This window comes from Sander vitreus, chromosome 7, assembly GCF_031162955.1.
Source record: "Sander vitreus isolate 19-12246 chromosome 7, sanVit1, whole genome shotgun sequence".
In the NCBI taxonomy this organism is placed as follows: domain Eukaryota; kingdom Metazoa; phylum Chordata; class Actinopteri; order Perciformes; family Percidae; genus Sander; species Sander vitreus.
In genome coordinates, this window is record NC_135861.1 from 16,809,775 (window position 1) to 16,826,134 (window position 16,360).

At 39.9% G+C, this 16,360-nt stretch overlaps 1 protein-coding gene and 1 long non-coding RNA gene across 5 annotated transcripts; one reads left to right on the forward strand and one right to left on the reverse strand.

Moving 5' to 3' along the window:
- The first annotated feature begins 236 nt into the window (after window positions 1–236).
- ikzf4 (IKAROS family zinc finger 4) lies at window positions 237–9,250 on the forward strand. 4 transcript variants are annotated; one of them, XM_078255000.1, is made up of 8 exons: window positions 237–589; window positions 2,277–2,331; window positions 2,418–2,525; window positions 2,636–2,938; window positions 3,071–3,238; window positions 3,950–4,087; window positions 4,247–4,378; window positions 6,500–9,250. In XM_078255000.1, exons 1-8 carry the CDS (start codon window positions 431–433, stop codon window positions 7,318–7,320), a joined length of 1,884 nt encoding a protein of 627 aa, XP_078111126.1. In that variant the 5' UTR covers window positions 237–430; the 3' UTR covers window positions 7,321–9,250. The 4 variants fall into 4 exon arrangements, with proteins under 4 accessions (XP_078111126.1, XP_078111127.1, XP_078111128.1 ...); XM_078255001.1 differs by having other exon boundaries at window positions 3,956–4,087; XM_078255002.1 differs by having other exon boundaries at window positions 496–626.
- Window positions 2,821–3,588, reverse strand: LOC144520889 (uncharacterized). Its single transcript, XR_013502259.1, has 3 exons — window positions 3,320–3,588; window positions 3,037–3,222; window positions 2,821–2,910 (listed from the first exon to the last, which is right to left on the reverse strand). It is a non-coding gene; the product is annotated as an uncharacterized LOC144520889 (long non-coding RNA).
- Window positions 9,251–16,360: the final 7,110 nt, after the last annotated feature.

Consider the following 16,360-nt stretch of genomic DNA (forward strand, 5'->3'; position numbering starts at 1 on the left):
TTCATCGCAACAATTTTACTTGTGTTTTTAATATGTGCTTGTTTGCTATTAAACGCTAAACTAACACCACCAACATATCCTTTAATTTCACCGCATGAATAGGCTAAATAACGTTACTAAAATTAATCATGTAGCCTAGGCTAATAATCATATAGGCTAATAAAGGTTTATAGACAGACTCCAGAGAGAGGAATTGTAAAACCACCCGCCTACTCCACTCTCGAGTATTTCCGGAAGATGTCTTGATCAGTGTCTGAATTGTCAGTGAATAATTGTACTATATATAGCAGGCTGGCCATCTTGCAGCCTTTCTCCAAACAGATATTAATGCGCATCAGCTTACACTAGTTTTCTGTCGACCCATGAGTTCTTCTTATGGCATACATTTCATCACATTTTTGCCACCTGTACCCAGAGCTGACATGCATCGATGCATTCGACAATCACAGAATCAGGAGCTCTGTTGTACAATTATTCGGTCTGTATCCCAGCATGGGCCCGGAAGTTGTTTCCCGGAGATGCTGTCGTCGCCTGGGAAAACAAACAGCTATCCAGACAATTAAAAAGGAAAACACCGATCGGTCGCCAGGTAAGGAGGAGGCTTGTGGACTTCACCGCGGCGCTTGGTAAGACCATCCATCGGTTTTAATTTGGAAGTACGGCATGTTTTTAAGTAGTTGGTAGGGTGAATGCCATTTGTCGTGTGGTCGGGTGCCATAGCAACGGCTCATGAGACACATTGTATAGCCCTGGCCAGTTTGACGTGCTCGATGTTAGATGACAGCAGCGTTCATGCGGACAATTCGGACAGTGGCAACTCCTGCAACACATTGCTGTTGTGTCTCGCCGCTGTCTCGACCGTCCATGAGCGGATTGGTGTCATAACGGACCAAACCCACCGAGCAGCTAAAACAAGTAGCATACATGGAGAAGCATGGTAGTTATTTTAAAATGTAATGCAATATGTTTTAATGCACAGTCGCCCAGAAAGGATTGTCAGGCAAGGATCGGCGCTGGTGCGCGTCTCCTTTTTTAACCGCCGTGCCCTAGCTGGTGTGACTGCGCGTCTCCCGGCTGCATCAGCGCCTGTTGCTCCCCATGCGCGGCCAATGCCAGGATATTAATTTTCCCTGCGATGTGTTGTCTCCGCACCCCCCTCCCCTTCTCTTCCCAGCTCGCTCCACAGTCTCTTCTGTCCATTGTTGTTGTCATCCATTTGAGCAAAAGGTGCAGCATTGTACATCTGGGTATTTTTGTCTCTCTCTCTCTCGCTCTCTCTCTCATTTCCAACATGAAATTAGAACATCTGGTCACATAATAAACATGTTTTCCGTCTAGAAAATATTGTCAGCACCTCAGCACTACCAGTGTTGGAAATTGGTGCCTCCATACCTCTTTGCACTTTGTTGTTTGCTGTGAAGTAGGTGCACTACAGTAAAACCCACCCATGATTTTTGTATTAGCCTATTGCACCTTTACAGAGGGGAAGAACAAAATAACAGCAACAATTAATAAACAAAACTACTGCAAATAAATATTACCTATTAACTTAATCCCAACAAAATTCAATATTGTTAGATTTGTGAAGCTGTATACATTTAGATAATTAGAGAACTGCTCTATCTTTTGCATAAATGTATGCACACTGGTTAGGGTAAGGTACTGTATATAGCTTTCTCACTGGACCTTTTTTAATCTGTATAGGTATTATATTGTGTTATTTTTACTTATATGTATTCTTTTCATATCTGCCTCTCTGGTCATCGTCTTTTTCTGCTGCCCCAATGCTAAATTTATCTCCTGGGACCAATAAAGTTTGATCTTATTATCTTAATATTGAATATTGTTGACATTACGTCAATAGTGTAAGGTGTTCTAGCTATTTTGTCCACCTCCATGTTTAACTCCTCCTCCATCACTCTTGGTCATTAGCTTTCTATAAACGTGAAGCCTCTCATATTCATTTGCAGGCCACGGTGCAGAAGAATCTACACTATACAGAAATAGCAGGGCAGAACCCCAGTTAACTAAATTAGTTTATAACAGTGGACTTATTAGACACTTGGAATTGAAAGCCTAAAGCTATCTGTTTCCTAGCCTTATTCTTGTAACAAAAAACAGCTGGTAAGTACATTTTATATGGTTAGTATCAAATGTAATATATGCAATTTTAATGTGACTAAGATTAGGAAAGTGAGATCTTCTCAAAAATGATCATTATGAATGGGGAAAAAAGTAACATTGAGAAACATTGTTTTTAAATCATATTTTTGTAGGCATCTGGTGAGAGAATGAATGCTGAGGATTGCAATGGACGCTCAAATGCACAAGGTAAGTTTATACATAAAGGAGGAACTAATATACATTTGTGTGTACAGTCTCCAGACTTTAATAACATGGGCATATTTGTGTTTCAGGTAATGGAGGAGAGTCATCAATGGAACAGGATTTTTATGGTGGGTTGCAGGGCCCTTCAGCGAGATCTCCAAACAGTCAGCAGTCCTCACCACACCGCTCCCATAGTGGTCAGTTATTATTCCTTTGTTTCATTGTGGCCACATGGTCTGTATAGAAGTTTTCATTAACATTATGTATGAAAGTAAATGTGTTTTTCCCTCGACCTCTGTCTACACAGCAAACTCCATCAAGGTTGAGCTGTGCAGCGATGATGAGTCCCCAGGTGCTCCACGGCCAGAGATCAGAGAGGCTGTGAGGGACGATAGCAGGAGGTATGACAGAGGGGACCCCATGGAAGAAGGGAGCGCAGAGTACACTGGGGCTGGAAGAGACAGAGGGAGCATTTACAATGAGATGGCCAGTCCAAATGCTACTTCACCAGGACCTATCCGGCTGCCCAATGGGAAGCTTCAGTGTGAGGTGTGCGGGATGATCTGCATCGGACCCAACGTGCTGATGGTGCACAAGCGTAGCCACACAGGTGAGAATAAGCCAGTAAGACAGTGACAAACACATTTTATGGACAAAATATTACCCTAAATGTCAGTAAATAAAGGCAATACTGGATTTGTGATTAACCTCTAAAATCCTCTGTCCATCCATGTGCTCCCAGGCGAGAGGCCGTTCCAGTGTAACCAGTGTGGAGCTTCCTTCACCCAGAAGGGAAACTTGTTGCGCCACATCAAGTTGCATTCGGGAGAGAAGCCTTTTAAATGTCACGTTTGCAACTATGCTTGTCGCCGGAGAGATGCCCTGGCTGGACATCTACGCACACACACAGGTAAATCATTGAGCTTTAAATGCAATACAACAGTGCCTAACACATCAAACATACGTATGAAGAGATTTTTCATAAATTTACCTTTTAAGTTCTTGAACTTGGTGGATGCAGTTGTTCCATAACATAATGTATGAAACAAGGGTACAGTAAGCAATAGAAGTGGATATTCATTAGAACGGCCCCCTTCTCTGAAGCTCAGAGGAAATAGTCTTCTTCAGTAGAATGTACTGTAAAAAAACATGACAAAATATGACATTTAACATTTTGTGAAAACAGGAAATCCTGTTTCAATTTGTGAACACGCGTTAAACAGGTGTTGACACACAGTCTTGGTACAGTAGGTATTGGTGGATCTCCACCAGTCTTTAGATTCATTTTCGAAGAAAAGATTCTTGTAAACTGGATTTCAGCGAATTGACGTCAGTCTTTCCGACGGCTTATTAAGAGGAAACGTTGCGGTGAAGGGTTAGGCGTTTTCTGTCATCGTTGGCGAGCAGTACAGAACAATTTCAGGAATTGCCAATCAATGGGGAAATCCATTGTCTCAAATCTAGGTTACCTAGCCAATAATAAGTTCTTCTTTATAAAAATCCAACAAACATATTAATAAACAACATCACTGTAGTAGTTTAAACAATATTTGTCAGTGAATTACATTAAATCAACCATATCCATCTCGGAAGAAATCAATTAAATATTTTTTCTCTTGAGGTGCAGCTTCTTCTCCAACAGTGGGAAAACCTTTTAAGTGCAGCTACTGTAGTCGCAGCTACAAACAACAGAGCACACTGGAGGACCATCTAGAGCGCTGCCATAGTTATCACCAGACAGCAGTGAATGCAGCACAGGGTAACATATCACACAAACATGAAACTCACTATTTTTATAGACAATAAGCTTGTATGTTTCTACATGATTGTAAATGCAAATAGACTAAATAAAGCAAATGTAACATATTTATACACTACTGAGTTAGTATATTGATGACAATGGGCTTTCTGTTTGCAGGTGAAGAGTCAGGAACTATGGAGACAATTACTAAACCTGTGCTCCAGCCATCCAAGGAAAAAATCCAGTTTGTGGATAGACTGGCTATTAGCATTACCAAACGCAAAAGGTCAATGCCACAGAAGTTTTTGGGTAAGTTATTTTTTTTTAATAAGACAATCCATGTCATTAATATCTGGGTCATTATAAGAAAAGGTTTTCATTTTGTGTCCCTCGAATAAAACTGCTCTGTAAAATTGAATAATAATAATGGGTTTTATTCTTAATGTGTAAAACAAACAACAATTTAGTCGGGTCCCCAGCAAAGTTGATATTTTTGAATTTTCAATGAGTATTTTATTAGTTTTCAGAGTGTGTTAGTGAAATATTATAGCTAAAAAAATGAAATTAATTTATATTAATTTATTTTATTTTTCTTCGTTTTTTTAACCAGGCAATATCGTTTAAGCTTAGTTTTCCGTTTAATTTTAGTTTCAGTTACTGAAAATATTTTTTTTGGTTTCAGTTTAGTTTACTATAATAACCCTGGTCCCCAGGTTTTCGTCAACCCTGTTACTTTTAATGAAAACACCCCTTCAGAGAAAAAAAGTTCATCATTTCCAGGAAGTGAAATCATCTGCCTTTTATGAAGTTGATGGTAAAAAGACAATTAAGTTGTGGGGAGTATGAATGTGAAGGAGACTGTGAGAAAGAGCCTGAATGATTACTTTGCAAAGGGAATCAATCAGCATGCAATGCAAACTGTCCAAAGAGAGTAAGGGAGACCGAAATCATCAGGGCTGGATCTAAGGCAAGACATAAGCACAGGGAAGTAGGTTAGACAAGATATGGGTTGAGACAGAAAGCTAAGGAAGACAAGTTAGCCAGGAAGCATGATGAGATTTTGGCCTTTGTGGCAATGATAATTAACTGTAATTAACTCCTAAAATAGAAAGAAAACCTAAATCGATAATAGATAACAGCAAGGAGATTTTTGGGTGTTGTGGTAGTGTGGAGAAGGTATACAGCAGCTTTTAGGCTCTCTCAAACACATGGAAAGTAAGTCCAGTAGTTGGCGGTAATGCAACCTGCCAGAAACCAGAGCATGTTTTTCTCCAATCCAAAAATGTTGTGTGACTAGCCAGACCTTCCTCTGCAGCCCTGTGGAGGTAGGTCTGGCAATGGAAGACTACCAATACGTTAACTGTTGTCAACCCTGTTACTTGCATAATATTCTAATATAATATCCAATACTTTGTTCCCAACCTCAACACGGAGAAAAGACTTATTCTTGCAGTGCCTGGTGTAAATATCCTTTAGGCATGGTAGAGCATCGCCTATTGTATATTCAGCCAAAAAACCACTCTTTGCAGGGCCTTGCAGTCCTGTTCGGTGCTGTTTCCATACCAGGCAGTGATGTTCCCCATCACAAGATGCTCTCAATGATGCAGGAGTAGAAATTCCTCAGTATTTGAGGGGATACTCAGAATTTCCTCAGGTGTCTAGGGTGAAACAGTGTCTGCCTTGCCTTTCTCACCGCTGAGTCAGTATGCAGTGCCCAGGTCAGGCCCTCGGTGATGTGGACACCAAGGTACTTGAAAATGTCCACCCTCACCACTGAGGACCTGTTGATATTAAGGGGTCATAGTTCCTTCCCTGCTTCTTCCCAAAGTCCACTATCATCTCCTTAGTCTTGCTGACGTCATTCATTGTTGTCTGTGATCAGGCCCACAACAGCTGTGTCGTCAGCTAAATTGATTGTGTTGGAGTCAAAAGTGGCTACACAGTCTTGTGTACAGGGAGTACAGCAGGGGGCTTAAAACACAGCCCTGGGGTGCTCCAGTGTTAAAGGATGGAAGAGGGTAGAAGAGGTGTGTCCACCCAGGAAGTCAGGAAGTCAAGGATCCACATGTACAGCGAGGTGCACGGTGAGGTGTTTAATCCCAGATCCTTTATCCATTAAGAATGGGAAATGGCACGTTTTCGTATAATGACCCATTCAGTGAGAGCGTAGAAATATATGTATAACCTATTACAAATGCATATGATAATAATGATATATCTTTAGCATGATAAAGTACAGAAGTAATAAGAACCTGGTCTTTGTCAAACATCATCAGCCGTCCTGCAGTGCAAGTCAGCCAAATGTCAACTTGCTGTTACCAGTTTGGAGACATTTGGTCCATGTTGCTCCGTGAAAATGGGCCAGATGAAGTAAATCCATGAGACGCTCCATCTTAATCGTTGTTTATTATTGATATGTCTTTTTCATAGGTGTAAAGCATATGCACCTTGACCTACCTGAAGCACCTTATGAATTGTCTTCTGGCTCTGAGAAGGAGGGGGACCTTATGAACTCTCAGCCTGCTGGGGACTCTGCTGGGTTGGCTAGTCCACATCTCCAAGGCGGCAAGGGTAGAGAGGAGAACCATGAGCCGCCTGCACTGTCTCAGCTCCATCCTGCCTTCTTGTCAGAGCTACGCATGGTTATGGGCTCCATCAACAGCAATGTGACTCCTCAGGGCCCCCGGGCACATTGTGGAGGTGGGATGGCAGCAGTGACTCTTGGCCTGGCTGGGCGAGAGGCAGGTGAAGGCCGGGATGACCAACGCTCAGCCCATAGTCACACCATCTCACCCAACGGCTGCCCTGACTCTACAGACACAGAGAGCACAGCAGAAGAGCAGAGCACAAGGGCTACAGCCCCAACAAGTACCTCTAACAACCACCACCTCCACTACCAAACCCCAGCACTGCCCTGCAGCCATCCCACTTCCAGCCTCAGGCAGGTCAAAGACTTGGACCCAGAGTGGGAGAGAGCATGTCCTGCGCCCCCCACAATAGCAAAGAAGAGCCCTGTCTTACCCCTTTCTTCCAGGGAGACTGTGCAGGTGTTAGACAGGGATGGTCGGCCTGTGCGCTCCTTCCACTGCCGGCACTGTCGCATCCTCTTCCTGGACCATGTCATGTTCACCATCCACATGGGTTGCCACGGCTTCCTCCAACCCTTCGAGTGCAACATCTGTGGCCACCGCAGCCAGGACCGCTATGAGTTCTTATCTCACATCAGCCGCGGAGAGCATCAGGTGGGCTGAGGAGAAGGGATAGTGGTCGGATGAGGAGAAGTGACTGCTGCTCTCTAAAGTTGTAGGCTCCTGTTTGTTCTGCACCAGATCAGTTACTTTAAATCCCTGTAAGTAAGTAAGTAAAAAGATTTGTGATTTTACTGTGAGAATATTTATTAAACTAAAGCAGACGCGATTGAAAAATCTTTTTACCGCAGCATTTCAAGTTTAGTGGAGGCAAATTACATTTTATGAATGATTGCACTCCCATATCAAATCATCTGGCAAAACTACTGGTTTTGCTTCAAAAGTGCCTTCTTTGGGGATTGTTTCTTAACTAAAAAGAAATGGGGGGAACTGGTGCTTAAAAATATTGACTAGCCATCTTTGCTAAGTGATTTAGTTAGCACTTTTGAGAGGTCATGTGCAAAGGCAGTAAAGGAAAGCATGGTATGTACATTTTAAGATTTCTATTTGGTATGCTTAGTATGCACTGAAAGCTTTGTTTTTGGGGTAGAGGAGGGTTCTTTGGGTCGTGTGTCAGGTAAGCTTAATATGCACTGAGAGCTTTGTGCCTCTGGGTTTGGGAGGAGCTTTTGTCACAGACGAAGCACAGAAATGGATTGCCTTAACTCTTACAGTAGTACGCTGCTGTAGGAAAACATTGTTTACAGCATGTGTAAAGTGACCTCAGAAGAGAGAATATTTGCAGCTGCACAGCAAGACTATCAGAAAAAAGTGATATGATGAGAGAAATGAACTTAAACATTCAGGGCCTTCAGGGCTCAGATGTAAAACAGATTTTTGGATTTTAAAGTGAGCCTTAGAATACTGGTGCAGATCAGACCATGAGCCATGTAGTGTACAGTAAGAGACTGACTGAGATGGCCCAGGGTGCTATACCTAAACAGGATTGCACTTTTAGGTTCCCTGCTTATAAATGAACATTTTTGCTGAAGCACTTGATGGCTTTACAATTTTTTTTTCTGCGATTGTTCAACTGCACTGATAAATCACATAATACTCACAATTGATTATCTTATTTGCAACACCAGTGCATTTTTAACGGAGCCGGCCTTCTACAGAATCTCACAGCGTTGCACTGGTCCTGCGGTCTACACTGAAGTTTGCTGCAATGTGTGACTGAGAATTAAATATCAGTTCAACTACAACAATTTTTTGTGGTTTTGTACTCAGCAGTTGAGGCTGAGATTTTAAACTATTTGCATAATGTAAGTGAATTGACAAATTCATTATTTAAACATGAATTAACAAATCAGTTTGGATCTGATAAGTTATCACTTGTGGTTATCTATTTAGTGTTGTTTGTTTCAGCCTTGGTGTATTTAATCAGCTATATTCCAAATCTTATCCAGCATATTCCTCAAGTCCATAAAATGTTACCTCCTGCTTCTTTATAGCACCCAAATACCTTATTGCTACAGTATGGTGAGTCATCGGATAATGTTAATATTGGGAACAGATGAGACCAAACTCAGTATTCTTACTTGTTATTGTGGGTTTGCTGCTTCATAGTTTAACTTAATTTCCTTTGATCGCAGGCAAAACTATACTTGAAACTGTTTGAGAAAAAAAAAGTAATTTAGGAATGCACTTGGTTTGATTAGAGAAATGTGTGTGAATGGAATATAGCATGTGTGCTTGTCATTTTCTGCTTTTCCCTGAATTGTGAATTCTTTTTGAAATGTGAAGTAATTTCAAGAAGTGAAAATGAGGCATGGTTTTTGTCTCCTTGTGTGAACTTTTCAATGTTATACGATATTTTGTGAATGATGTAACATGACAAAACACTTTACCTCAAAGTTAAAGATGTACAACTGCCTCATTATTTCAACAAGTCATGTTGCTTTCCAAGATGTTCTTGCAGTTACAAATGCGTGCCCCTCGATATTCTCAAAACTTTTTACTGTCAATAAAGCTGAGTTTATTGTAAAAGTGATTTTCTCTAGTTCGACTATGATGGCATCCACATCTTTGTGCTTATTTGTTTTTTTAACTCAAAATGCAGTAAGAGTTTCTCATTCAGTTTCTCACTGCCTCCTATGTGACTACAAAAATACAAGCAGACTAGATATTTAAGGAGGTATACAAGTATTTGTTTCACAAAAATTTAAATTCCACATTATACAGGACTCACAGGACATTACTCTGTAGATATACTGATCAGACACACACTTCCTTTAACTGTGCTTACTACGACCAACATTTTAATTTTAAATTTATACAGCTTTGCCTATTAGTCCATGTCAGATTTTAGGATGTAAAGAATTGGGTAGCTGCCTGTAGTATGCATGGTATATTTAGTTTATTTAATAAGAGAAAGGTTTATATTGTATATTACATTACGACCTCCCTTTATGAAGCCCTGCAGACTTAAAACACCATCATTATAACAGTTGGAGCAACTATTATTACTTAATGTGATTTAACAGAACGTAAAAGCATAATTTCAAGAGTTTGCCTTCTTAGATAAGTTATGGGTCTAAGAAGGCACCCTCTAGTATATGTATTTTGGATACTTAAATGGAAGCCAAATAATTAATTTTGTCTTGAAACATTTTTAACTTTAAGTTGATTGTCCATATTTAATCATTTTACGTCTTAAATTGATAATGAGACATTTCAAATTAGTTAAGTGTTACAGAAAACATATTGTATATTGTAAGCCTCATTTACATTTTTTTTAAATTGACTGTATTTACATATATAAAGTGTCACTGTAATATATCTACAGTACTATTTCATATTTTTGCACTGTATAATGAATGTTAAGACTTCAGAGATATGGGTAAGCAGTGAATTTCTTCTGAGAAACACATTTGAAATTGGAAAAAGCGAAATAGGGCTAAACTTAGACTGCTTTATATTCACATGACATTTTGTTATGTCTGTTTCAGGTAAGTTTTGACCTTTTTTTTCTCTGCAGCGGAAAATTTGTGTTGGCTGCTCCTACATACAAATTCCAAGTGCAATTCAAAAAGTACATGAATAAAGTAACCCCTACAATGTCAGTGAATGAAAACATTCAGAAGTATAAAATATTAAACAATATGTAAAATCCACACGTCTACACAGTATTCTTTCTTACTTTGACAACACACACTTGGCAAGGGGCAGACCTGCGTGACCTTCAATGCACCCATCAGTCATCACCACCCTGATACAGGCAAGAAAGACATGGCGTACTAACGTTGAGTTCTAAGATCTATTTTATTTTGACAGACAATTTTTTTTAACCCTTGACTACATGTGCAATTCAAAAACCACTTCTTAGTGCAACCATCACTAGATTAAAAAAACAAAACTGTCTGGCTGTCACTGCCTTTAAAAACTGTTCACATTTTCATAAGATGAAAGCTGTCTGCTGTTAAACAGTGCAATGTACATAAGATTGAGCAATTTAATCATTAAAGCTAGATTTAGGATTTGGCACAACTTGAGAAACGTACGTACTTGTGGTATGTGCAGCTTTACAATTCTGAGGAAATAATCTGCTCGCAATCCCTGTGTGAATATGTTGAGTTTACAGTTAGAAGAAATTGCCTACCTGTTTAACAGGAAACTTTTAGAAAGCATGCTCCTCTGATTGCTTCTCTAATTTGTTTGTTTTTGCATGTTTTACCCAACGCAGCACGAATACACATTAGCTGACTGCAAAAAGTTCTTTATTTCTAACGCATTGTTCCTATTTTCAATGTAGCTTTAGTGTTCATCGAATAAGATAAGAGCTAAGATAAGTCTTCAGCAGGAGAGAAAGGTCTTTACAAGAGGGGAATGAAAATGTGGATCGAAGTGAAAAATGTACTCATTTCGAGTCTACTGAGTTTTGAGTTTAATTGTGAATTTTTGTCTATTCATGTGTATGATCCCTGTTGTGAAATATTTGTATGCTCTGTATATGTGGAAAACATATGTGTGCGATGTTACATGCTAATGGGACAATGCTGAATGGAATCAATAAAAAAGTTCATTAAAAAAAAAAAAAAATATGATAAGATAAGATCAGATAAGCTGAGAGACGTTGTCATCCATCTATATACAGTGCAGTACAGTACATAGAGGAACAAAGTTTCCCTGATCCTAGGTGCAAAAACAAAAGAAAGAGCATAAGGTGCTAACAACAAGATACAAAAACGGGTACAAAACAAGATACAAAACAAGGTACAAACATTTAGTACAATACCAAACATGTAGTGCAATAATAGAAAAATATAAATACAAGTAGTGTAAATATGAATAAATACAGGTAGTGTAAATTAATGTAAACAAATGTAAAGTGATATTGCAATAAACAACAGTAAAAGCAGTGTTTGGGTCCTTGAGGATATTTATGTAGTAAGGTGCAAGTAGTCAGTTATGGTCCAGGCGAGGGCATGAAGTGATATGTGAATGTGTAGAAAGAGGGGGAGTGTGTGTGTAGAAAATGTTGAGTTTGTGGGCAGCAGGGTGTTAAGGAGTCTGAGGGATGGGGGAAGGAGCTATTGCTGAGTCTGGAGGCTCTGTTTGTGCAGCGTTTTGTGTAAATGTCATGGATGGAGGAGAGAGAGGTCCCAGTGATGGAGTTCCTGGTGGGTGTGTCATTTATGGCTTCGAACTGTGCACAAAAGTAATTTGGTGCTTTCGGGAGAGATGTTGCCGTCACAGGCGCGTGGAGCAGTCTTGTAGTGACTGAAAGCTTGCAAGCCCTGGCACATACGCCGCGTGTTGTTCGTGTCTGTTAAGATGTGCTGCTCCTCTCTGTTTTGTATCATTGTAAGTTGAATATATTTGGGTTTTGGGCTGCTTGTCAAAAAACAAAACAAGCATTCTGAAGGTGTCACCCCTAGGTTCTTAGAGAAATTATAATGGGCATTTTTCACAATTTTCATTCAATTGATTAATCAAAGAAATTATAGCTGGATTAATATATTATGGAAATAATTGTTGGTTGTAATTAGAGTCTTAGCATACTGTCATTTGAAACAAGCAGCTGCTTAAGAGGTCCCTGTTAAAATTTTGGGGGGAAATTGTTAAAATAGCTTGTTATCTTCATTTCTGATCATTTAATCATACCATGAATGAAGAGTGACAACTACAGCATGTTTCTGTGTCATCCACTTGCACACGCACTATGACTGTGTGACGTGTGTCCTTTCTGAGGTGATGTTCCACAACCAACACAAGACAGGATGTATTTTATTTTACTCACAGGTAGTCTGTCATCTATCTTCCGCTGAGATCTGCAAGCTGAGGTTGGCACGCAGCAACTCACAGTCCCCCTGGCATTAGTGATGTCCCACACGGCGGCAGCACCCACCATGTTCCTCTTGACAAACTGTTGATGATGGTCTTTGGGGGAACTCAACGGGCAGTCTGAACCTCCATGGTCTGAACATGATGCCTACCGCCAATTTTAGCCACGTCCCATTGTTGTTCTCAATGTTTTTGGTCTATAACATCAATATCAACATGAACTAACATTAAACATGTGTACATACCACAGCTGCACATTGTCAACCATGAAACAAGCCCATCTCAGTTTGAAATTGTTTCAAAAGTAGGTTTCTTGTTTTGTTTTTCTTCCTCCACTTCTTCTTCTCTCCAGTCTCGAGTTCTCTTCTTCTTCTTCTCCTCGATTTCTTCTTCTGTTATCTAGTGATTGGCAAACAAGGAAATAGTGCATTGCATTGGTTCTCTTAATACCAGCCACCACCAACTGGTATGAAGTGAAGGATCATATCCGCTCAACCAAGTATTTCAATTAGGACAACTGATCAGATTTATTTATTTTTTAATTCTACGCTCAGAGTGACTGTATTTTAAGCTAATCAGTAATGAGATTGAATCTGAGTAGGGTTCTGCTATACTGTATGTATATGTAGTTGTGTTAGTTAACAACGTTACCTGCTAACATCCAGAATCGATACCAGGATTTGATGCTCTCTGTTTTAAAACAGCTTAGGTGCACACGTTAAGAAAAACTTCTTTAACAATCACTAAATTAAGCTGGAAGCTATATAGGCTATACTGTGAAAACAAAAAAGACAGTACGGTCAACCAAGTGTGGCTTTCCTCTAGTTTAGTTCTTTTATTCTGTTTCTGTATTTAGGTCCAGTTGTAGCTAACTTTGAGTCTTTTTTAAATTGAGATTGCTCTGGCAATTTAATAATTCTACTGGGGAAATTATTATCTCGGCCTTATATTCAAATATCAAATATTTTGAGTCAATCCAAATTATAAATAAAAAAGTGTTCAATATGCTACAGGATTTTAAGAAATCTAATAATATTGCCTACCTTTCAGTTAAGTTTTTATTTATGTATTATTAGTATTTAATTTGTACTTGGCCTACATTTATGTCCTGATAAGAATGTATCGCCTTAATGAGAGTGAAGACAGAACTTGTTATATCTTAGTATGATGCCGAACTGTTGTTATGCTGTTGACACAATAAAGTTAACGGAAAAAACTGCTCCATTGTCCTGAGTAGGAACCGAGCTGAACGTTAGTTTTTGATTTGGTTCGAACTAACCTTTAGAGAACCATACACTAACGTTCCCTAACGTTCCTTAAACGTTCTGTGTTAGTGGGGGATTCAGGTAACGTTAACCGTTCTTGAGTGTCATCACCTGCTTATTTTAGCTAGCTAGCTAAGAAAACATTACAGATGTATCTTCCTTTGTAGCCTATGTGTTTGCTTTATTCTGTATTTATCGTAACAGGTGGGTTGATATTGCATTTCACCTATCCAGAAGTTTGTTTTGTTTGTAATTGGACACTAATTCCACTAGATGGCAGCCGTTAATAATTTTCATGTCAGCAAAGCTTGACACTGACTTGATTTGCCACAAACTATCATTGGTGATGATGACCTATGATGCACAGTAGCTAAAACACACAAAGACTGCCACACAAGGCCACATATGTGTTTAGTTTATCTACTGCAGATTCTTGTTTGCTCACACTTCACATGAAGGTTAATTTGGTTAATTTGGTGACTACTGGGATTTGGGTGATTTTGTAACATTTGATATCTGTTTATATAACCTGAAAGTTGTTCATTTTGAAATGGTAGACTAAAACTCCCTTTGGTTGTGAGGAAAGTTGTATGGGCTCATCTGTTAGCATTATTGTCTTGAAGATGTTGGGTTTACCAGCTGGGCTAACTAAGGTGTGTTTGTGTGGGGCACCCTTTCCTCGAAACAAACTCATAAACAGATAGAATAGGTCAAAAGCACAGGTTGAATTTCCCCCAGGGGATAAGTAATCTCCTATTCTTATCATTTATTTTCCAGGGGAGCATGTCAGGTTCTGTGCAACCTTGAAGATGAAGGCGAAGAAAGACGGGTCTTCAGTCCACTATAAACAAGGAAGGAGATCCTTAAAGAAATCTCCAGACCCCTGCAGTGCAAAAGCAGGTGAGCACTCGCACACCTTTGTACCTGAACTAATGTGCGGACAAAACAGTGTACAATTCACTAGACCTACATCTGCCTAGCACCCCACAGTTCTTCATGAGCCACCTCATTCATCTATCTTCCAAAAAGTGAATCAAGCTGAAATCCAATATAACTTGTTTATGTCCCAGAGGATTTTCGAAGGAAATCTTTTGGCTGCTAGATAAATGTGTCGCTGGTAGCCAATCAAAATCAGAACAATTATTCAATCAAGCTAACACACCCATTTGTCTTTTAGATGATCCAGATGCCAGAAAAGATTATGACTAGCAGCCAAGCAAAACAAAGATGTCTCCCAGTCCCAAAATACTTGCAGTTCAGAGAAGCTGCTTAATGCAGCTGTACCCTGACATGTGATATTAATTAATGCATGTATTGTGCCATTTCAATTATACACACAATGTGTTTGGCAATGTTGAGAGTTCAGTACCCTTTTATGATTTGTTGATGGTTGTAGCATCTCAAATGATGACATTTACAGAGCAATTTTCCTTATTTAACTTTGCACTTTGGACACTGCTCATGTCAACAACATGCAGCATTTAATATCACTCTGTAGCTAACCCAGCTCATGTATTAACGCTCACACAATATTAATTTAGGGTCCAGAAGGAACGTTTTAGGGTGCAAAATGTACTGAAAGGCTGCTGGCACAGTTTGTAGGACAGCTCCGGCTCTGGAAGCGATTAGCTCTCAAAGCTTGGGTGAGTATATTGCAGAGAGACGGGTGGGAGCAGTATTGTGTGTGTGAGAAAGAACTTGTGTGTGTTTTGAGATGGGAGAGGGAGATTGGGGCGGTTCTGTTATGCAAGCAGTTCTCAGTATGCATGTAGATTGGAAGATGTGTGGCTTCTGTGGTTGGCTGTCACCTGTGTCACTGTCTTTAAAAAACAGTTGCCAAGAGAAATGTCTTCTTTACAGGCTTTGGCTGCCAGATGCAGGGGATAATGGATAAAACTGCAGAAGGAAAGATGGAGAGGTGTGTGCAGCCAGCCACACAGACATGCAAGTGAGCTCACACACACATATTAGCACACACACACACACACACACACACACACACACACACACACACACACACACACACGCAGGGGAAGTATTGGGCCTAGTAAGTCATGTCACACTAAGTTGCCATATGATTTGAGCTTGCTTACAGATTCCAAAGGAGCCACATTCGGTGGATGTGCAGGACACATTAGGAGGGAATATTTGTGTGTGTGTCTGTGCAGCTGTGAACCAACACATGGGGCGCCAGTGTGTGAATGTGTTAGTGTGTCTGCGAGCAGGATAGCCAGTGACACAGGAATGTGTCATAGTTCCTGCAAGCCACTCAGTTCCTAAACTGCAGCAAATAAACATTCCTCTACTGCTGTGTCAGTGCTGAGCCCTCGCCCACTGTCGCTGTAAAACACAGCTTGTAATTAAAACCAAAAACTGAGCATTTCTCCTTTTGTTTCCAACAGTATTACTACATTAGAGATAATAGCCACATGCGTTCAGATATTTCTCAGTACTGTTTACTGACTCAAACATGGCATGTTGTGGTCCAGATGATGTCAAAGTGGGCCAACTGATAATAAAACCATCACAATCCTCTATATTGGTTAAGTGCA

Excerpts from the sequence above, each read along its gene's own strand:
- ikzf4 (XM_078255000.1), top strand. The coding sequence starts at position 431 with ATGCATTCGACAATCACAGAATCAGGAGCTCTGTTGTACAATTATTCG. Across the intron at positions 4,088-4,246 it reads AGCAGTGAATGCAGCACAGG|GTGAAGAGTCAGGAACTATG; the intron begins GTAACATATCAC and ends TTCTGTTTGCAG. Across the intron at positions 4,379-6,499 it reads AATGCCACAGAAGTTTTTGG|GTGTAAAGCATATGCACCTT; the intron begins GTAAGTTATTTT and ends TCTTTTTCATAG.